General features: G+C 41.4%; 1 protein-coding gene across 1 annotated transcript in view; it reads right to left on the reverse strand.

The window, feature by feature from the left end:
• Positions 1 to 23,308, reverse strand: part of HTT (huntingtin) — a gene marked incomplete in the record, with an annotated part of 1,068,170 nt that overhangs the window by 357,422 nt on the left and 687,440 nt on the right. Inside the window, 3 exon segments of the mRNA XM_053704193.1 lie at positions 4,453 to 4,629; positions 5,967 to 6,146; positions 22,101 to 22,251. Of these exon segments, the coding sequence (XP_053560168.1) occupies positions 4,453 to 4,629; positions 5,967 to 6,146; positions 22,101 to 22,251 (508 nt within the window).

Genomic DNA, 23,308 nt, shown 5'->3' on the forward strand with positions numbered 1-23,308 from the left:
ATCGCTCTCAGTTCCAGGATGTTGATCGGGAGAAGAGACTCTTCCCGAGACCATAAACCCTGAGTTTTCAGGGAATCCCAGACCGCGTCCTAGCCTGATAGACTGGCGTCGGTCGTGACAATGATCCACTTTGGTCTGCAGAAACTCATTCCCTGAGACAGGTGATCCTGTCTACTGGAGCATGCACAGTTGTAATTGTCTTAGATGAATTCGAGCAAAAGGAACTATGTCCATTGCTGCAACCATCAACCCTACTACTTCCATGCACTGAGCTATGGAAGGCTGCAGAATAGAGAGAAGAACTTGACAAGCGTTTAGAAGCTTTGACTTTCTGACTTCTGTCAGGAAGACCTTCATTTCAAAAGAATCTTTTATTGTTCCCAAAAAGGGAACTCTTGTCGACGGAGACAGGGAACTCTTTTCTACATTCACCTTCCACCCGTGAGATCTGAGAAAGGCTAGAACAATGTCTGTATGAGCCTTTGCCTTGGAAAGAGACGACGCTTGAATTAGAATGTCGTCCAGATAAGGTGCCACTGCAATGCCCCTTGGTCTTAGAACCGCTAGAAGGGACCCGAGCACCTTTGTGAAAATTCTGGGAGCAGTGGCTAGTCCGAATGGGAGAGCCACGAACTGATAATGTTTGTCCAGAAAGGCGAACCTTAGGAACTGATGATGATCTTTGTGGATAGGAATATGTAGATACGCATCCTTTAAATCCACGGTAGTCATATATTGACCCTCCTGGATTGTAGGTAAAATTGTTCGAATGGTTTCCATTTTGAACGATGGAACTCTGAGAAATTTGTTTCGAATTTTTAAATCCAGAATTGGTCTGAAAGTTCCCTCTTTTTTGGGAACTACAAACAGATTTGAGTAAAAACCTCTGACCTTGTTCCACAGTTGGAACTGGGTGTATCACTCCCATCTTTAACAGGTCTTCTACACAATGTAAGAATGCCTGTATACTTATTTGGTTTGAAGATAAGTGAGAAATGTGGAACCTTCCCCTTGGGGGTAGTTCCTTGAATTCTAGAAGATAACCCTGAGAGACTATTTCTAGTGTCCAGGGATCCTGAACATCTCTTGCCAAGCCTGAGCAAAGAGAGAGTCTGCCCCCTACTAGATCCGGTCCCGGATCGGGGGCTACCCCTTCATGCTGTCTTGGTAGCAGCAGCAGGCTTCTTGGCCTGTTTACCCTTGTTCCAGCCTTGCATTGGTTTCCAAGCTGGTTTAGTCTGGGAAGCGTTACCCTCTTGTCTAGAGGCTGCCGAGTTAGAAGCCGGTCCGTTCCTGAAATTGCGAAAGGAACGAAAATTGGACTTATTCTTAGCCTTGAAAGGCCTATCCTGTGGGAGGGCATGGCCCTTTCCCCCAGTGATGTCTGAAATAATTTCTTTCAATTCTGGCCCAAAAAGGGTCTTACCTTTGAAAGGGATATTAAGCAATTTTGTCTTGGAAGATACATCCGCCGACCAAGACTTTAGCCAGAGCGCTCTGCGCGCCACAATTGCAAACCCTGAATTTTTCGCCGCTAATCTCGCTAACTGCAAAGCGGCGTCTAAAATAAAGGAATTAGCTAACTTAAGTGCGTGAATTCTGTCCATGACTTCCTCATACGGAGTCTCCCTACTGAGCGACTTTTCCAGTTCCTCGAACCAGAACCACGCCGCTGTAGTGACAGGAATAATGCACGAAATAGGTTGAAGGAGGTAACCTTGCTGTACAAAAATCTTTTTAAGCAAACCCTCCAATTTTTTATCCATAGGATCTTTGAAAGCACAATTGTCCTCAATGGGAATGGTCGTGCGTTTGGCTAGTGTAGAAACCGCCCCCTCGACCTTAGGGACTGTTTGCCATATGTCCTTCCTGGGGTCGACCATAGGGAACAATTTCTTAAATATAGGAGGAGGGACAAAAGGTATGCCTGGCTTCTCCCACTCCTTATTCACTATGTCTGCTACCCGTTTAGGTATCGGAAAGGCATCAGGGTGCACCGGGACCTCTAGGAACTTGTCCATCTTGCACAAGTTTTCTGGGATGACCAGATTGTCACAATCATCCAGAGTAGATAGCACCTCCCTAAGTAATGCGCGGAGATGCTCTGATTTAAATTTAAATGTCACAACATCAGGTTCTGCCTGCTGAGAAATTCTTCCTGTATCAGAAATTTCTCCATCTGACAAACCCTCCCTCACTGCCACTTCAGACTGGTGTGAGGGTATGACAGAAAAATTATCATCAGCACCCTCCTGCTCTACAATGTTTAAAACATAGCAATCGCACTTTCTCTGAAATGCTGGCATTTTGAATAAAATATTAGCTATGGAGTTATCCATTACTGCCGTCAATTGTTGCATAGTAACAAGTATTGGCGCGCTAGAAGTACTAGGGGTCGCCTGCGCGGGCATAACTGGTATAGACACAGAAGGAGAAGATGTAGAACTATCTCTACTTCCTTCATCTGAGGAATCATCTTGGGCAACCTTACTATTTGTGACAATACTGTCCTTACTGTGTTTGGACGCTATGGCACAATTATCACATATATTTGAAGGGGGAACCACATTGGCTTCCATACATACAGAAAATGATCTATCTGAAGGTACAGACATGTTAAACAGGCTTAAACTGGTTAATAAAACCGTTTTAAAACAAAACCGTTACTGTCTCTTTAAATGTTAAACAGGGCACACTTTATTACTGAATATGTGAAAAACTATGAAGGAATTATCCAATCTTTACCAAATTGCTGTTAACCCTTAAAATGTGGAAACCGGAGCCGTTTGCAATTTTAACCCCACTACAGTCCCAGCCACAGCCTTTGTTGTGACTTCAACTATCCCAGGGGGGTATTTCAAGCCTTCTAGGAACGTTTTCAGTGGACACCAGACCCTGTCACATGCATCTGCATGCACTGTACTTAAAAGAAACTGCGCAATAATGGCGCGAAAATGAGGCTCTGCCTAATACAGAGAAAGGCCCTTCCTGACTGGGAAGGTGTCTTAACTAGTGCCTGGCGATAAAAAACGTTCCCCAATAATAAAAGTGTGAAATCCACTTCAAACTTTAAATAAAAACTTAAATAAACAATCGATTTAGCCCTTAAGAGTGTCCACCAGTTAATAGCCCATAATAAGCCCTTTATTCTTTCTAAGTCTAAGAAAATGGCTTACCGATCCCCATGAGGGAAAAATGACAGCCTTCCAGCATTACACAGTCTTGTTAGAAAATGGCTAGTCATACCTTGAGCAGAAAAGTCTGCAAACTGTTCCCCTCAACTGAAGTTCTCTCATCTCAACAGTCCTGTGTGGGAACAGCAATCGATTTTAGTTACTGCTGCTAAAATCATACTCCTCTTTTAAACAGAACTCTTCATCTCTTTCTGTTTCAGAGTAAATAGTACATACCAGCACTATTTTAAAATAACAAACTCTTGATAGAAGAAATAAAAAACTACAACTAACACCACAAACTCCTCACCATCCCCGAGGAGATGCTACTTGTTCAGAGCAGCAAGGAGAATGACTGGGGGGCGGAGCCAGAGGGGGAGCTATATGGACAGCTCTTGCTGTGTGCTCTCCTTGCCTTTCCCTGTAGGGGAGGAGAATATCCCACAAGTAATGGATGACGCCGTGGACCGGACACACCAATGTTGGAGAAATACAAAGTGTAAGTGTAACAAAACTCTCGTATCAGTGTTGTATTGCACTGGGCTTGTCTCTCATTCATAGATAGAAATGAGAGATCTAGCATTGCTGGAGAATTCCACCCACTTTCTTTTGAATATTCAGTGAGTTCAGCCCCTGCAAAGTCTGAACTGCAATCTCTCTCCAAGCTGGAGAACCTTTCACTATCAGGGCCTTAGCCTGCTGAGAACACACAGCTTAGAAATGTTTCTTTTGTGATTCCGATAGAGCATTCAATTTTAAACAACTTTCCATTTTACTTATATTATCTAATTGGCTTTGTTCTCTTGAATTCTACAGTATTGTTGAAAACCATACCTAGGTAGGCTCAGGAGCAGCAATGCACTACTGGGAGCTAATTGGTGGCTGCACATATATTTTCATTCATTCATATGTGTTCAGCTAGCTCCCAGTAGTGTATTGCTGCTCCTTTAACAAAGAATACCAAGATAATGAAAGAAATGAGACAAAATAAATAAATTGGAGACTTATTTAAAATAATCATGAAATAAGAACGTTGGGTTTCATGTACCTTTATTGCTATTCGTGCTGCCATCCAGCACAATAATATTCTTGGCTGCACCTTATAACTATTTATATAATATTTATTGGGAGTAATATTGTGCAGCATTATTTAATAAAAGAGCACCTGAAACCTCACATTTTCCTTTTTAAATGAAGGTTTGTAGAGAAGGTTGCCCTTGGACTCCTTGCACTGCAGTGCCAGCAACGTATTCAGATATAATGGTGTGATGTTCCATACCTGTTGTGTAGCAGCTAAGAGCATTTCCACACGACGACAGGCTAATGTGTCTACCATGCGAGCCAGCACACGGAAGGGAGTACGAAGTAGTTTATCTATATATAACATCAGCACGGCACCTGACTGGCTGAGGTGGATTCCTTCTAAGCACTGCAAAGTCTTCTTCAGAGATGTTGGCTAGCAAAGAAAAAAACACAGTACAGAAGTTCTGGAAGATGTGAAAAGTTACATTTGCTTTTACAAATGCATTGTAATGATATTCAGCAAAAAGCTTGAATGCAGTGTTCAACACAGGGTCTATTTAATGGGCACACCACTCAGCAGATTTTATTGACCACACAGCTAAAGTGTAAGCCACAAATTAACATAAAAGGGACATTCCATTCCCAATTTAAATGCACATAGATGAATTACATCTTTGAATATAAACATATTTGCAATAAACATGTATTGACAAAAATGCTTCAAGTAAAAGTTATCACTGTTTTGATGTTAACACTTTTCTCTGCACGTGCATGTGAAGCATAGCTAGATATTCTCAGTGCACCAACAATGTAAATACTGCAGCTGCTTAGAACGCCAGTGAGGCTTGTATCAGGTCAGCAATTAACAAATTGAGTCATTACCAGATGGTACAAGCACCTTAGAGCAAGTGCTGTGTATAAAATGCTGGTGCACGGTGCAAACTTAAATACACTTTTGAAACAGCTGTAGCTTTTATTAGAAGCATTTTTGCTAATACATGTATATTAAACAAATGCTTCTATTCCAAACTGAAATGCATCCATATGGATCCCAGCTTTGGCTGGAATGTCCCTTTAACTTAATTTATGTTGAATTATGCAATTGATTTGTGCTTTTGATAACTTAAGTAAAAATTATAAATAACAAAACATGTTATGCCACTTGATAGGCAACTTTTTTCTGTGGAGAGCACTGTAATGGTTCCATTGAAAAGGAAAGAAAGCTCTTAAATGGGACATTAAACAGTATGAGATTGGAATATAAAATGTTTAATTATATGTAGAAAAAAATAATGCAATATGCTTTATTTTGTCCTGGTTTCCTGTAATTTAGCTTTGAAAATTGTTGACTTTTTCAATTCCACGGGTTTTCTATAAAATAACAACAGGCACCACCATGTTGGAACTTATGTTTTCTGCTTATCTCTCTCTCCTGCTGAAGCCTGTTTTATATATGTCTAATTCTCCACAGCAGAAAAAGATAATTGCAAAAACTAGGTTCAAACAATGCGGAACATATTACTTTATAGAAGCTAAATATTTATATCTTCAACATCTAAAACAACTAATATAATTAAAATTATCCATCTACATATTATTCTCAGACTAACCTTTCCTTTGAGTACATAATTCGTCTCGTATGTAATTAGTGTTTAATGTCCCTTGAGCAGGACAATTCTAATCAATATATATAATTAAATGTTAATATATATTTTCCATTCTAACAAAGAAAACCTCCAAATATAAGTGCTTAGGAAGCAAGAAACTTACTGTTGATAGATTTTCACAGCGTGACTGAATGGCTTGTATGAAAAGGCCACTTGCAGCAGAATTCCTATGTATTGCACTAATAAAGTCTTGCACTGGAGGTTCATGGGAAAGATTAATAAGATCTTGAACATGATTGACTATCAGCCATGTCAAATGTTCAGAATCATGTAGGTTCTGACACTAGAATAAAAAAAGTAGAAACATATCAAATACATTTAAAAACAAAAGTTAAGTATTTATCATAGTATAAAAGCACTACGAACGCTGTTTTACACACAGAAATATTTACTGCTTTTATTAACTGTTCTGACAGATGAAGAAAGTGAAATATTTATTCAAGGTGGATAGAAACTATTTTTTTTTCCAGCTGGTATAAATCTTTGACTGTTGGCCTAAATTTACACTGAAGATCAGACCTGGACACCAGGAGGCAGCAAAGACACCCAACACCAAGAGCTTTAATATCCCTACTACTTTCTGGTAAATCCCAGTCTATTGTATAACCAAGAAACAAGAGAAGTAGGAAAGACAGTAGGTAAAGAGGGGCAAACCAAAACTGCCGTCAAGTAGGAGAAACTGGGTGAACTATCACCACCAAGAAAATAATGAATTTACCAGGTAAGAATAAATTATGTTTTCTTTCTAAGGTGGTGAGAGTCCATGAATCCGTAATGTTGGGAACTAATACCCAAGCTGTGGAGTCCACAAAAAAATTGGGTAAGACAAAAAGAAAAAGGCAGGCACCTAATTTACCAGGAACTACAGCCTGAAGACCATCCTGTTAAAAGGCTGCCTTAGCCGAGGCAAATACATCATAATGTGAAAATGTAGTACAAGTATGCAATGAAGACCTAGTTGCAGCCCTGCAAAATTTGGTCGATTGAAGCCTCATTTTGAAGGCCCAAGAAGTAGATACAGAAAGAGATAAAAAAAAATCTGAAATAGTTAAAGGCCTTGTTTGCTCTGTCTCCCAGTTAGCCCTATGAATCAGACTCTTCAATAATGAAGCTAAAGAAACAGGTGTGGCCTGTTGGCCTTTGCTTTGAACCGAGAACAAAAATAAAATAAACTAGACAACTGTCAGAGGTCCTTAATAGCTTGCAAATAGAAGATCAACAACCTGACCACATCCAAATTGTGCAACAATATCTCTTTGGAAGATTTGGGGATAGGACGTATGGAGGGAGTCACAATCTCCTGATTAATATTTTCTGATACAACTGCCTTGTCCTGATGGAACACCAGATATGGGGAATGCAGGAAAGAGCTGACATACTCTGATAACCCCCTGACTGAAGAAATAGCTAACAAAAACAAAACCTTCCAAGAAAACAGCTGAAGGTCTAATGCGTGTATGGGTTCCAATGGAGGAGATTGCAAGACTATTAAGACCAACATAAGATTCCATGGAAGAGCAATTGGGTTGATAACAGGTCTACACAAAAAAACTTGAATATCTGGAAGTCTAGCCAGCCCTCTATGTAATAGAACTGAATGCACAGAAAAAAGACCCTTCAAGTCCAGGCCGACAAGTCCATGTCTAAGCCATGTTGAAGAACTGCAAAATTTAGGAATCCGAAGGGAATGCCAAGTATAGCCCTGTTCCAAACACCAAGCAAGATGCAGTTCCTAAACCTTATGGAATATATTCCTAGAACTGGCTTATGAGCCTAAATGAAGCAGTCAAACTGAGAGACTGAAGATTTTTATAAAATTAAGGACCTTAAGTCAAGACCTGCAGGGCCAAGTAGAAACTATCAGAATTGCTAAAGTACATTCCTGTTTGATCAGAGCAATCACCCTCAAGAGAAACTGGTAGAAAAAGATAAACTAGATGAAACGACAAAGGAACGACTAAAGCAGCTATCATTTGGCTTGATGGTCTCTCAACCTCGACATAGCTGGAAAGTTTGTGGTTCATGCGAGACGCCATCAAGACGATCTCTGGGAAACCCCAGCGATGAACCAGTGACTGAAAATTTCCTGATTGAGAGACCAGTCCCCCGAGAGAAAAGACTGGTGATCCAGTAATCCACTTACCAGTTGCTCACTTCAGGAATGTGAAGTGCTGAATGGCACACTGCTGAGGATGCAATACGCCACCTTGATTACTAAAGAACCACAAGTACCACCCTGATGATATAGGCTACTGCTGTGATGTTGTCAGATTGAAAACAAATGAAGGGAACTGAAGTGAGAAGAGGCCAAGCCTGATAGGAAACCTTGCCTCCTGAGAAGACCAAACTCCCGGAGAAATCCAAGGACTTCAGACCGTGCACCAACATAAGAGGCTTGTATCCGTCGTAAATAGCTTCCATGAAGGACGTAGAAAAAGTATCCCCTGAGAAACTAAAGTGGGGGAAGACCACCAAGAAAGCAACTGACTGGCAAAGGGGTCTAGTAGAAATAGCAGACAGATTGGTGTTGCCTCCATTCCCTTGACTTAGCATGCATAGTTATAGGGGAAGAGACTATAGATTACTACAAGCAGATTGAAGTTTGAATGGGCAATCTGCTAAAAGCAGCCGCATGGAGACTAAATCTATACTCACTCCCTGAAAGGAGAGGAAGCAAAGCTATGACTGTGAAGAAATCAAAGTAGTTTTTCTGTATCTGCTTGCACCAACATATTGTCCTGGTAAGAAGCTACAGCTCTAAAATCCAATGGCAGTTCACCCACAACTTTGGTGAAATCCTGGGAGCTGTAGCTAAACCAAAAGGAAGAGCTACAAACTGACAGTGTTTGTTCAGAAAGGCAAAACTAATAAATTGGAGATCTTTGTGAATAAGAAATGCAAGTAGGTATCCTTCAAGACTATGGTTGTCCTTACTGACCTTGCAGGACCAAAGGAAGAATAGATCTAATAGTTTCCATCTTGAATGAGGGAACCCTCAAAAATTTGTTTAAGGTTTTTGATACAAGATGGAAGTAGAATCCCTTCCCTTGTTCTGACAGAGGAACAGGGACAATAATTCCCATGTCCTCTAGATCCTGAATACATTGAAGAAATGCTGATCTCTTTACTTGTCTCTTTGAGATTGAGAGACTGAAAACCTATTCTGTACTTCTGAAAAAGGCTTAACCTGTCCCCTACCAGCAACGAGTCTGGGGTCCCACCTTCATGCAGCTTTGCATTGGGAGGAGATTTTTTGGAATCCGTTTTTAATTTTGGACCGATTAAAAGGAGCGAAAACGATTATTGGATGCACCTTTGGATCTGAATTTTTTTTATTCAGGAAATAATAGAATCCAAACAAGATCTTTCCTTGAAAAGATAAGGATAAAAGTCTGAACTTTGAAACCATGTCTGCAGACCAAGATTTCAATCAATCATAGTGCCCTTCTAGTAAGAACCATCAGAGCCGTATTTATAACAGCAATGAGAATAATTTAAATTACTGCATCCTAAAGGTGTTGGCAAACATTAAAAACCAAATACGATCTTAAATATCTTCTAAGGAAGATTCATCAGACACCAACTCAGACAAGGCATCGCACCAGAAATATGCTGCTCCTGCAACACAAGCGATACCCACAGCAGGCTGAAACAATAGTTCCCCCTAAAGGAAGGCCTTCCTGAGATAGCTTTCCAGATTCCAGAGGAATCTTGGATCTTGTAGCCACAGTAGAGATTACTCCATCCATTTTTGGAATGGTTTCCCAAAGTTCAAAATTAGTAGTTGGAACCAGGAAGAAATATTCAAATATATGGGAAAGAAAAAGGAACACCACATACTTAGAATTTGGATTAAAATAAGATCCAGATGTGATACAGACTTATTCTTAACAGGATTAGATTCTGGACTCCTGAAGTTTATAAAACTTCCTAAAAAATGAACATAAATGTTAACCTTAAAATTAAATGACTCAGATCCCTGTTCTGAATTTAAGGACAAGTCTTCTGAAGACAACTCACTCTCAGAAGATGAGGTAGAGACCTCAGAGTCTGAAACTTGAACTGGCTTTTACAAGCAGATACAGTTGGTAAATTACCTGTAGTAGAAGAACTAGAGGAAATCCGTTCATGCTTATGTGAAGGCGGCATAGCTACCAAACCCTCATTTGAGACTGCAGTACAGTTTTTAACATGTACTGCAAAGTGGAGCTGGAGGACAGACAGTAGCCAATTCACAAGGCGTACATTATGTTAGTGGGAAAAACAAAATCACAGAGCCTATCTTCTAAAAGGACTAACCCAAAAATGACAACTCCCGTCTACTCCATGAGAAACTATACAGTAAATGTGAACAGCGCAGAGTAACACATCTTATAGGAAACAATAGCACATAGTACAGCAATTTACACTTATGACAGCACAGAAGTTCACAATTATATTAATAAACTGAAATGTAGTTGAGTGGAGAAAGAGCAATTCACCAAACTGCATATAACGCAAGATAAATGTTGCTGAACATTTTAAACAACAAAGCCTTATAAGGAACCCCCTTGCTCTATGAATAGATATCTTACCCAATCCGGTGTAGCGATTACCATGAAAAACAGCACTCTGATGCGCATGATGGCCACCAGCCATGAGAGGAGAGAGTGGCGATCTCGCAAAAAGGACAGCGCGGTGGGAAAAATATTTAACACTCTCCTTCCCTGAGAGAAATGACACCCAAGCTACGCTTATTAAAATCCTCACCATGCGCCCAGATTTTTTTTCTCAAGAACCTGTATAAAATTATGGTAAACTTTCCTCTTTGGATAAACAGATCCGTAAAGTTAGTAATATTTTAGATGGAGTACAATTCATCAGTTGTAATGAAGATGCCATATTATTAACTTATTAATGTAGATATGAAATTCAAAAACAGCAAGCGGGAGTGCTAATAATGCTAACCAGCAAAGTGATAAAAGAATCTAAACCGGAACACACATTTAAAGGGGCCATGCCAGATAAATACATAAAACATTGAGCAACCTTAATCTGCAAAATAATAAATGTGCAAAGCAATAAACACATAGTAAGTGTGTGATAGAGTGAGCCCCCAAGGCAGAACATAGTGCGATCTGCGATCTTATCGCAGAAACTGGAGCCTGTCTGCAGAAAAAGAACAGCCAGGTCCGTTAAGCATAGAATTTTCTTCAACAGGATTTTTTTTTTCTGGCCAGTGCAATGCTTGCAAAATGACAACCGGTACATTTTTAGTGCAGTATTTTGAAATTATTGGCTAATGGCTGCTCTGCTCCTGAAATTGATACATTTTAGAGGCAAGATTAATGTTACTTTAACCCGCCAGAACTCTGTGACTGTCTGCGACTGCGAGGTAACTGGTAAGTGTAGAAGCTTTTTTATTAGTGCAGCCATTTGAAACTCCTTTCCCTATTATCGTGTAGGTGCTTATTGAATTGTGTTTTTACTGAATGGGCACTGTTAAGAGGCTCACAGCCTGCAGTACCATATTGTGGCAACTGAAGCCAGCTTTAGGGCTGCCGGTAAGGAGGGATCTGTCGGGGGAAATGGATTCAGGGGGCCCCAGCATCCTCAGACCAGAGGGATCCCCTCCGGACTTGTGAACGCAGCGCAAAGACAGGACAGGCTCCTAAACTTCCCAACAAATACAGCAGATGAGGGAACTGAGCACTCTCTGTCCCTCCTACAGTGCCGGAGAGAGGAGGACAGCAGGGAGTGTTAGAGGATTCGGAATAACATTTATTTACAGCATACTCTTTACTGAGAGGACAGTCTGGGGCAGGCACGCACGTAGTTAATAGAATAATATGTGTTAAGAGGCTCAGGCTGGGGATGAAAGGGAGGCACTTCTCAGTGTCACAACTCACATGTACTGCGTGCTTTCAAAACAGACTTCGGAACGGCAGTATTACAAAATGACATTCTTGAAAAACAGAATTTATTGCCGTTCCGAAGTCTGTTTTGAAAGCACGCAGTACATGTGAGTTGTGACACTGAGAAGTGCCTCCCTTTCATCCCCAGCCTGAGCCTCTTAACACATATTATTCTATTAACTACGTGCGTGCCTGCCCCAGACTGTCCTCTCAGTAAAGAGTATGCTGTAAATAAATGTTATTCCGAATCCTCTAACACTCCCTGCTCTCCCCCTCTCTCCGGCACTGTAGGAGGGACAGAGAGTGCTCAGTTCCCTCATCTGCTGTATTTGTTGGGAAGTTTAGGAGCCTGTCCTGTCTTTGCGCTGCGTTCACAAGTCCGGAGGGGATCCCTCTGGTCTGAGGATGCTGGGGCCCCCTGAATCCATTTCCCCCGACAGATCCCTCCTTACCAGGAGCCCTAAAGCTGGCTTCAGTTGCCACAATATGGTACTGCAGGCAAGGTGATAATGAGAAGAACATTTAACTGGTGATGTCTTTTTTTTTTTTTTTATGTGAAACAAAGTGGCAGATGGAAAAGGCCATATTCTGCATAACTAGGCTGTGAGCAATTCCAGTTAATCTCTGACACTTGAGTACAGATAATATTTTTATCATTTGTCTGAGGTTTTTTGCAAAGCAGCTCATACTTCTTTTTTTTATTTTTTTTATTTTGCACAGTAAATGTCTCCATTGGGGATATGCAGATTTAATATTTAATAATTAAGCAATTTGAGTTATGATGCTCTAGAGCAGGCAAACAAAATCTTCATCTTGTGATGCTGTAGCAGAGATCTCCTTCATCCCAGCCCCCACATACCCATCTGCAGGCTGCCCAGCCTCTACAACAAAGCCCTGCTGAATGAAACCTTGTACTGATCCAAGATAATCATTTCACTGCCAGTGGTTTCTTAGGTGGTTTCTATTTGCGCTCACTGATGGTGTATGTGAAGTGAAAGTATGTTTATATAATATATTGCATGGGGTATGCATAAAGGGACCAGGGTGATATGATATGCAGGGGGGGGGGGTTATGCATGAAGAGACCAGGGTGATATTGATATGCAGGGGGGGGATATCCATGAAGAGACCAGGGTGATATTGATATGCAGGGGGGTATCCATAAAGAGAACAGGGTGATATTGATATGCAGGTGGGGGTATCCATGAAGAGACCAGGGTGATATTGATATGCAGGTGGGGGTATCCATGAAGAGACCAGGGTGATATTGATATGCAGGTGGGGGTATCCATGAAGAGACCAGGGTGTTATTGATATGCAGGGGGGTATCCATGAAGAGACCAGGGTGATATTGATATGCAGGGGGGTATCCATGAAGAGACCAGGGTGATATTGATATGCAGGTGGGGGTATCCATGAAGTGACCAGGGTGATATTGATATGCAGGGGGGGTTATCCATGAAGAGACCAGGGTGATATTGATATGCGGGGGGGGGTATCCATGAAGAGACCAGGGTGATATTGATATGCAGGGGGGGGTATCCATGAAGAGACCAGGGTGATATTGATATGCAGGGGGGGGGTATCCATGAAGAGACCAGGGGGATATTGATATGCAGGGGGGGTATCCATGAAGAGACCAGGGTGATATTGATATGCAGGGGGGGTATCCATGAAGAGACCAGGGTGATATTGATATGCAGGGGGGTATATATATATATATATATATATACATATATATATACATATATACACACACATGCACACACACAATTTAAAACTGAATTTTATTTCAAAATGACCTGCAGAAAAATTTTTACTACAAAAAATCTCATCGCAGAAAGTGAAAAAAAGTTCTGCTTCTGGGGAGTGAGCGCTAAAAAGCTAAAAAGGCATGTATTATGAGTCAATGTGTGTACATTTTTCACGTTTACCTAGGACACTACACTTAAGATTTGCCGTTTAAAGAATTGTTTTACCTCTGCTCAAATTGTACCTGTATAACCATTTTATCTATCCCAACCCCAGAAGGATATATGTAATACACTGTCATTTTTTATATATTTTTATCTCATGGATCCATGGAGATTTTAGGATGGTTTTAATTGTATTTCCATTTTATATTGTAATAAATATGTTTTAATTTTAATTTTAACACACCTATACTCTATACATGCCTTTTTAGCTTTTTAGCGCTCACTCTATCACACACTATCAGTCACTTCCCAAGTCCACTAGGGGACTCTTGCAAGTGAGCTTAAGGTTGTAGAATACTAGCGCTCGGTCTACTAACTACTTGTTCTAAACACATAGTAAGTGTAATGCCAATGAACGCACCCTGAGATATTACTGCTATGGCTAGCTGTAAGCTCAGCTGTGTTTCCATCCTGCTACCTACCATCTGGCTATGATGCACATGTGTATGTACCTACTGATAGCTTGTGGGCTGTCTGAGAAATGCAGGTACTTACCAAGCAAATGCCCACACAATGATCTTACCCTCATGTGACATGAGGATACAGTAGAATGCCCTTCCAAATACTGTACTAGATAGTAGTACAGGGGTGCTCACCATCCAGAGGTTTTGGAACTGCATTTCCCATGATGCTCAGTCAGCATTTCTCATGATGTTCAGACACTTTAAGTGGGTTGAGCAAGCTGGCTGTGTTTAATGGGAAGTGCATTTGCAGGACCTCTGGAGTGCCAAAGTTGAGTACCCATGCAGTAGAGGATATACTGTGGGAGTACATCTATATGGCCTGGCAGGAGATGGCTGAAGGACCGGTCCCATTGACACCTGAGGCATACTTGTGACCACAACTCCCACAGGAGATTTACATTGCAAGTAGTGTAGTGTGCTTCCTCCTGGTGGCCAGCTGATGAATTCCCAACAGTAAAAAATCGTGGACTTTCACCACCTTAAAAATAAAATAAAATGTTGGGTTTCATGTCCTTTTAATTCTTCATGCTTTTTTCTGCACACCATCATTTTCAACTGCTTCTAATTAGTGTATATAACAATTCAAAATTTCTCATTAATAAATTGCTTCAATCAAATGCAGAGTGAAAGCTGTAGAGGAAGAAAGCTATTGGTGACATTTAGAATGACAGGAGAAGCAACTTCTACAACCCAAAAATGACATTTTTTTAAAAAGAACAGTTATCAGTACTAGTGGGTAAATGTCAATAACAAAAAACATAATTTATGCTTATCTGATAAATTTATTTCTCTTGTAGTGTAGTCAGTCCACGGGTCATCCATTACTTATGGGATTATATCTCTTCCCCAACAGGAAGTTGCAAGAGGATCACCCAAGCAGAGCTGCTATATAGCTCCTCCCCTCACATGTCATATCCAGTCATTCGACCGAAACAAGACGAGAAAGGAGAAACCATAGGGTGCAGTGGTGACTGGAGTTTAAATAAAATTTAGATCTGCCTTAAAAGACAGGGCGGGCCATGGACTGACTACACTACAAGAGAAATAAATTTATCAGATAAGCATAAATTATGTTTTCTCTTGTTAAGTGTAGTCAGTCCACGGGTCATCTATTACTTATGGGATACCAATACCAAAGCTAAAGTACACGGATGAAGGGAGGGACAAGGCAGGAACTTTAAACGGAGGGAACCACTGCCTGAAGTACCTTTCTCCCAAAAATAGCCTCCGAAGAAGCAAAAGTATCAAATTTGTAAAATTTTGAAAAGGTGTGAAGCGAAGACCAAGTCGCAGCCTTGCAAATCTGTTCAACAGAAGCCTCATTTTTAAAGGCCCAGGTGGAAGCCACAGCTCTAGTAGAATGAGCTGTAATTCTTTCAGGAGGCTGCTGTCCAGCAGTCTCATAGGCTAAACGTATTATGCTACGAAGTCAAAAGGAGAGAGAGGTAGCCGAAGCCTTTTGACCTCTCCTCTGTCCAGAGTAAACGACAAACAGGGAAGAAGTTTGACGAAAATCTTTAGTTGCCTGCAAATAGAACTTCAGGGCACGGACTACGTCCAGATTATGCAAAAGTCGTTCCTTCTTTGAAGAAGGGTTAGGACACAATGATGGAACAACAATCTCCTGATTGATATTCCTGTTAGAAACTACCTTAGGTAAGAACCCAGGTTTAGTACGCAGAACTACCTTGTCTGAATGAAAAATCAGATAAGGAGAATCACAATGTAAGGCAGATAACTCAGAGACTCTTCGAGCCGAGGAAATAGCCATCAAAAACAGAACTTTCCAAGATAACAGCTTGATATCAATGGAATGAAGGGGTTCAAATGGAACGCCTTGCAGAACGTTAAGAACTAAGTTTAAGCTCCACGGCGGAGCAACAGTCTTAAACACAGGCTTAATCCTAGCCAAAGCCTGACAAAAAGCCTGAACGTCTGGAATTTCTGCCAGACGCTTGTGTAGAAGAATAGACAGAGCAGAAATCTGTCCCTTTAACGAACTAGCGGATAAGACCTTTTCTAAACCCTCTTGTAGAAAAGACAATATCCCAGGAATCCTAACCTTACTCCATGAGTAACTCTTGGATTCGCACCAATATAAATATTTACGCCATATCTTATGGTAAATTCTTCTGGTAACAGGTTTCCTAGCCTGTATTAAGGTATCAATAACCGACTCCGAGAAGCCACGCTTTGATAGAATCAAGCGTTCAATCTCCATGCAGTCAGCCTCAGAGAAATTAGATTTGGATGGTTGAAAGGACCCTGAATTAGAAGGTCCTGCCTCAGAGGCAGAGACCATGGTGGACAGGACGACATGTCCACTAGGTCTGCATACCAGGTCCTGCGTGGCCACGCAGGCGCTATCAGAATCACTGATGCTCTCTCCTGTTTGATCTTGGCAATCAGTCGAGGAAGCATCGGAAATGGTGGAAACACATAAGCCATGTTGAAGACCCAAGGGGCTGTCAGAGCATCTATCAGCACCGCTCCCGGGTCCCTGGACCTGGATCCGTAACAAGGAAGCTTGGCGTTCTGGCGAGACGCCATGAGATCCAGATCTGGTTTGCCCCAACGATGAATCAGTTGAGCGAAGACCTCCGGATGAAGTTCCCACTCCCCCGGATGAAAAGTCTGGCGACTTAGAAAATCCGCCTCCCAGTTCTCCACGCCTGGGATGTAGATCGCTGACAGGTGGCAAGAGTGAGACTCTGCCCAGCGAATTATCTTTGAGACTTCCAACATCGCTAGGGAACTCCTGGTTCCCCCTTGATGATTGATGTAAGCCACAGTCGTGATATTGTCCGACTGAAATCTGATGAACCTCAGAGTTGCTAACTGAGGCCAAGCTAGAAGAGCATTGAATATTGCTCTTAACTCCAGAATATTTATTGGGAGGAGTTTCTCCTCCTGAGTCCATGATCCCTGAGCCTTCAGGGAATTCCAGACTGCGCCCCAACCTAGAAGGCTGGCGTCTGTTGTTACAATCGTCCAATCTGGCCTGCGAAAGGTCATCCCCTTGGACAGGTGGGGCCGAGAAAGCCACCATAGAAGAGAATCTCTGGTCTCTTGATCCAGATTTAGTAGAGGGGACAAATCTGAGTAATCCCCATTCCACTGACTTAGCATGCACAATTGCAGCGGTCTGAGATGCAGGCGTGCAAATGGTACTATGTCCATTGCCGCTACCATTAAGCCAATTACTTCCATGCACTGAGCTACTGACGGGTGTGGAATGGAATGAAGGTCACGGCAAGCATTTAGAAGTTTTGATAACCTGGCCTCCGTCAGGTAAATTTTCATCTCTACAGAATCTATAAGAGTCCCTAGGAAGGGAATCCTTGTGAGTGGTAATAGAGAACTCTTTTCCACGTTCACCTTCCACCCATGCGACCTCAGAAATGCCAGAACTATCTCTGTATAAGACTTGGCAGTTTGAAAACTTGACGCTTGTATCAGAATGTCGTCTAGGTACGGAGCCACCACTATGCCTCGCGGTCTTAGTACCGCCAGAAGTGAGCCCAGAACCTTTGTAAAGATTCTTGGAGCCGTAGCTAACCCGAAGGGAAGAGCTACAAACTGGTAATGCCTGTCTAGGAAGGCAAATCTTAGGTACAGATAATGATCCTTGTGAATTGGTATGTGAAGGTAGGCATCCTTTAAGTCCACAGTGGTCATGTACTGACCCTCTTGGATCATGGGTAGGATGGTTCGAATAGTTTCCATTTTGAATGATGGAACTCTTAGGAATTTGTTTAGGATTTTTAAGTCCAAGATTGGTCGGAAGGTTCCCTCTTTCTTGGGAACCACAAACAGATTTGAATAGAATCCTTGCCCGTGTTCCGTCCGCGGAACTGGGTGGATCACCCCCATTAGTAAGAGGTCTTGTACACAGCGTAGAAATGCCTCTTTCTTTATTTGGTTTGCTGATAACCTTGAAAGATGAAATCTCCCTTGTGGAGGAGAAGCTTTGAAGTCCAGAAGATATCCCTGAGATATGATCTCCAACGACCAGGGATCCTGGACATCTCTTGCCCAAGCCTGGGCAAAGAGAGAAAGTCTGCCCCCCACTAGATCCGTTTCCGGATAGGGGGCCCTCTCTTCATGCTGTCTTAGGGGCAGCAGCAGGTTTTCTGGCCTGCTTGCCCTTGTTCCAGGACTGGTTAGTTTTCCAGCCCTGTCTGTAACGAGCAACAGCTCCTTCCTGTTTTGGAGCGGAGGAAGTTGATGCTGCTCCTGCCTTGAGGTTACGAAAGGCACGAAAATTAGACTGTTTGGCCTTTGATTTGGCCCTGTCCTGAGGCAGAGCATGGCCCTTACCTCCCGTAATGTCAGCGATAATTTCTTTCAAGCCGGGCCCGAATAAGGTCTGCTCTTTGAAAGGAATATTAAGCAATTTAGATTTAGAAGTCACGTCAGCTGACCAGGATTTAAGCCATAGCGCTCTGCGCGCTTGGATGGCGAATCCGGAGTTCTTAGCCGTAAGTTTGGTTAAATGTACGACGGCATCAGAAACAAATGCGTAAGCTAGCTTAAGTGCTCTAAGCTTGTTCATAATTTCATCCAATGGAGCTGTGCGAATGGCCTCTTCCAGAGACTCAAACCAGAATGCCGCCGCAGCAGTGACAGGCGCAATGCATGCAAGGGGCTGTAAGATAAAACCTTGTTGAACAAACATTTTCTTAAGGTAACCTAATTTTTTATCCATTGGATCTGAAAAGGCACAACTATTCTCCACCGGGATAGTGGTACGCTTAGCTAAAGTAGAAACTGCTCCCTCCACCTTAGGGACCGTCTGCCATAAGTCTCGTGTGGTGGCGTCTATAGGAAACATTTTCCTAAATATGGGAGGAGGGGAAAAAGGCACACCGGGTCTATCCCACTCCTTGCTAATAATCTCTGTAAGCCATTTAGGTATAGGAAACACGTCAGTACACACCGGTACCGCATAGTATCTATCCAACCTACATAATTTTTCTGGAATTGCAACCGTGTTACAATCATTCAGAGCCGCTAATACCTCCCCTAGCAATATGCGGAGGTTCTCAAGCTTAAATTTAAAATGAGAAATCTCTGAATCCAGTCTCCCTGGATCAGATCCGTCACCCACAGAATGAAGCTCTCCGTCTTCATGTTCTGCAAATTGTGACGCAGTATCGGACATGGCTCTCACATCATCAGCGCGCTCTGTCCTTAACCCAGAGCTATCATGCTTGCCTCTTAATTCTGGCAATTTAGATAATACTTCTGTCATAACAGTAGCCATGTCTTGCAAAGTGATTTGTAAGGGCCTCCCTGATGTACTTGGCGCCACAAAATCACGCACCTCCTGAGCGGGAGGCGAAGGTACTGACACGTGAGGAGAGTTAGTCGGCATAACTTCCCCCTCGTTGTCTGGTGATAATTTCTTTACATGTAAAGATTGACTTTTATTTAAAGTTACATCAATGCATTTAGTACATAACTTTCTATGGGGCTCCACATTGGCCTTCATACATAGTGAACAAACAGATTCATCTGTGTCAGACATGTTTAAACAGACTAGCAATGAGACTAGCAAGCTTGGAAAATACTTTTCAATTAAATTTACAAGCAATATAAAAAACGCTACTGTGCCTTTAAGAAGCACAAAAAGCTGTCACAGTTGAAATAACAATGAACCAAATTAGTTATAGCAACCAAATTTTCACAGTAAATGTATTAAGTTAGCAAAGGATTGCACCCACCAGCAAATGGATGATTAACCCCTTAATACCCAAAAACGGATAACAATTTAATAATTAACGTTTTTATCACAGTCAAACACACTGTCACAGGTCTGCTGTGACTGATTACCTCCCTCAAAATGAATTTTGAAGACCCCTGAGCTCTCTAGAGACGTCCTGGATCATGGAGGATGAAGTAGGAAGATTGTGACTGAATTTTTACTGCGCAAAAAAGGGCTAAAATAGGCCCCTCCCACTCATATTACAACAGTGGGGAAGCTCAGTTAACTGTTTCTATGCAGAAACAAAAGTTAGCCATGTGGTAAAAATCATGCCCCAATAAGTTTTATCACCAAGTACCTCACAAAAAACGATTAACATGCCAGTAAACGTTTTGAACATACATTTTAAAGTGTTATTAATAAGCCTGCTACCAGTCGCTTCTACTGCAGTTAAGGCTCATACATTACTTCAGTATTAACAGTATTTTCTGAGTCAAATTCCATTCCCTAGAAAAATACTTCAGTGTACACACACTCATCAGCCTAATACCAGTCGCTACCACTGCATTTAAGGCTGAACTTACATTACATTGGTATCAGCAGTAATTTCTCAGTCAATTCCATTGCTTAGAAAAATAATTTACTGCACATACCTCATTTGCAGGGGGGCCCTGCATGCTATTCCCCTTTTCTGAAGTTATCTCACTCCTCAGAATGTGCGAGAACAGCCAGTGGATCTTAGTTACGTCTGCTAAGATCATAGAAAACGCAGGCAGATTCTTCTTCTAATGCTGCCTGAGAACAAACAGCACACTCCGGTGCCATTTAAAATAACAAACTTTTGATTGAAGAAATAAACTAAGTTTAAAAACACCACAGACCTCTCACAACGACCTATCTTTAGTTAGGTTGCAAGAGAATGACTGGATATGACATGTGAGGGGAGGAGCTATATAGCAGCTCTGCTTGGGTGATCCTCTTGCAACTTCCTGTTGGGGAAGAGATATAATCCCATAAGTAATGGATGACCCATGGACTGACTACACTTAACAAGAGAAAGACTGTGCTTTCCTAATTCTAACGAATGATAATAACTTATACCTGTACTTCCCAAAGTAAAATATATATTATAAACACAAAAAAGCAAAACTAAAAACCTTTGGCCAAAGGACTATAAAAGGTATTAAAATATTTCATTACAATTTAATATGAGCTTTAATAAGGATATTCTAGGTGGAATAAAAAATGTTTAGGAATATAAATAAAACAAGCATTAACAGTAGAAATGGATTGCTCAACATAAATCTACTTACATGAGATTAAAACCAAAAAATTATTTCTTTTTGGCAGTAATTGCTTTTAAGAGTCTACCTTAAAGGGACATGAAACCAAAACGTTTTCTTTCTTGATTCAGATAGAGCATACCATTTTAAACCGCTTTCCAATTTACTTCTATTATCTAATTTGCATCATACTCATGGTATTCTTTGTTGAAAAAGAAGCAATGTTAACAACACATTGGGTGAGCTAGTAACTTGAGGAATATGTGTACAACCACCAATCAGCAGCTCCTGGGCGTACCTAGGTATGCTTTTTCAACAAGGGATACCAAGACAACTAAACAAATTAGACAATAAAAGTAAATTGGAAGTGGTTTAAAATCATATGTTCTATCTGAATCATGAAAAAAACATTTGAGTTTCAAGCAGTGTTCCCTCTAAGGCCAGTTTTGTAAGCAGCCCAGCAGTGAAACAGTTAAGGGAAACACACCTTGTAATCTGCATTGTGTAGAGTTTGCTAATTGCTCTAATTAACTATTTCACTGCTGGGCTGCTCACAAAACTGGCATTAGAGGGATTTCCAAATTGGGTGGAAAAGAACACGGTGGAAATGAAAAGTGGGAGAGGGAGGGAAGGTAGAGAGAGGTAAAAGCCAGTAACTAAGAAAGGCGAAGACAAAAGTAAAGGAAGAAAGAGCACGTGTGTGAAATTAGGTGATGTAGGCTGAAATGAGATTGCGATCATCTGAAAAGATCTATAATTATCTGATACACAAACTAGTACAATGGATGAAAACATTAGCAAGAACTCGCTAATCTGCATCTTGGTATAGGGATGTGAGAGAGAAATACATGAAAAGCAGAAAGTGAAATAAAGTGATGGCTTGGTCACTTTTTGTGTAATGGTCTATACATACCACATAATCACAAAAAAGAACAAGAGCTCCCCTTCTGACGATTTCTCGATTACACATGCCCAGTTTAGACTCCGTACTTGTGTATGCATCTTCACTGTCTGTTGACATTTGAGGGCTAAGCAGCAATTTGGTGCTTGACAGGTTGTTTCTCCTACAGCAAAAAGAGAAGAGAAAATGAGATGTGAAGCAGTCAAGTATGCTACTATTTGTGGGTGACATTTTAAAAACATCTAAGGAAGTCTAGAACCATTTTGGATAATGTGTGGTTCTTTTCTGATATTAAAATCTATGTTTCAAATGATTTCACTACTCACAGATAAGTTTATTTATGTAGGTTATGTACAAACAGTCACATTTGTGCCACTATTGAGAGTTCATTTTCACATATGTGGTGGGGAGAAGAGAAGTAAATTAGATCAGAATAGGACAGAATGAGTGTCACGCCGCTCCGTCTTAGTAGCGGCTCTTACGTCCCTACCACGGCCGTTGCCATGGTTGTGGCGGCGGTTGTTGTTGTGGCAATGACATCATCGCCACACGCTACTTCTGGCCACTGATGTCACTCTCCTGTTTGATGTTCTTGGCGCAAACCTGCGCCTATGTAAGTACCTCTCACTTTAAGCACTTTTGCCCACAGGTGTTACTGTGTGTGCTCCTGGGTGCTTATATTTTGCTTAACCCCTGAAATGCTGTTTGCCTTATCATTACTGAACTTTGCCTGTTTCAAGACTACTCTATTGCTTAACCCCTGATTTACTTTTTGTTGCTGAACTTTGCCTGTCCCTGACCATTATTCTGGTTTACCACTAAACTGCTGAATTGCCTTATTGTTGCTGACCTCTGCCTGTTCCTGACTATTCTACTGGTTTACCTCTGAACTGCTGGACTGCCTTATTGTTGCTGACTTCTGCTTGTCTCTGCCCATTCTACTGGTTAACCCCTGAACTGCTGGATTGTCTTTCTGTTGCCGAACTCTGCCTGTCTTTGACCATTCTCTGCCGTACCCTCACTGCCGTGAAGGACTACCCTGTATACCGTGAGTACTGCTTACCTAATTTCTTAAACTCACTTTGTTCTGGGATATTTCCTTATTCTTTCACTTGACTCCGGGATAGGAAGACTACTACTGATAGGGAAATATCCCACGAGCATTACAGTAAGTTTGAATTTCATTTTTTGTAGAATGAAAAAAAAAACCCACCATTACA

Source organism: Bombina bombina, chromosome 2, assembly GCF_027579735.1.
Source record: "Bombina bombina isolate aBomBom1 chromosome 2, aBomBom1.pri, whole genome shotgun sequence".
Lineage (NCBI taxonomy): Eukaryota > Metazoa > Chordata > Amphibia > Anura > Bombinatoridae > Bombina > Bombina bombina.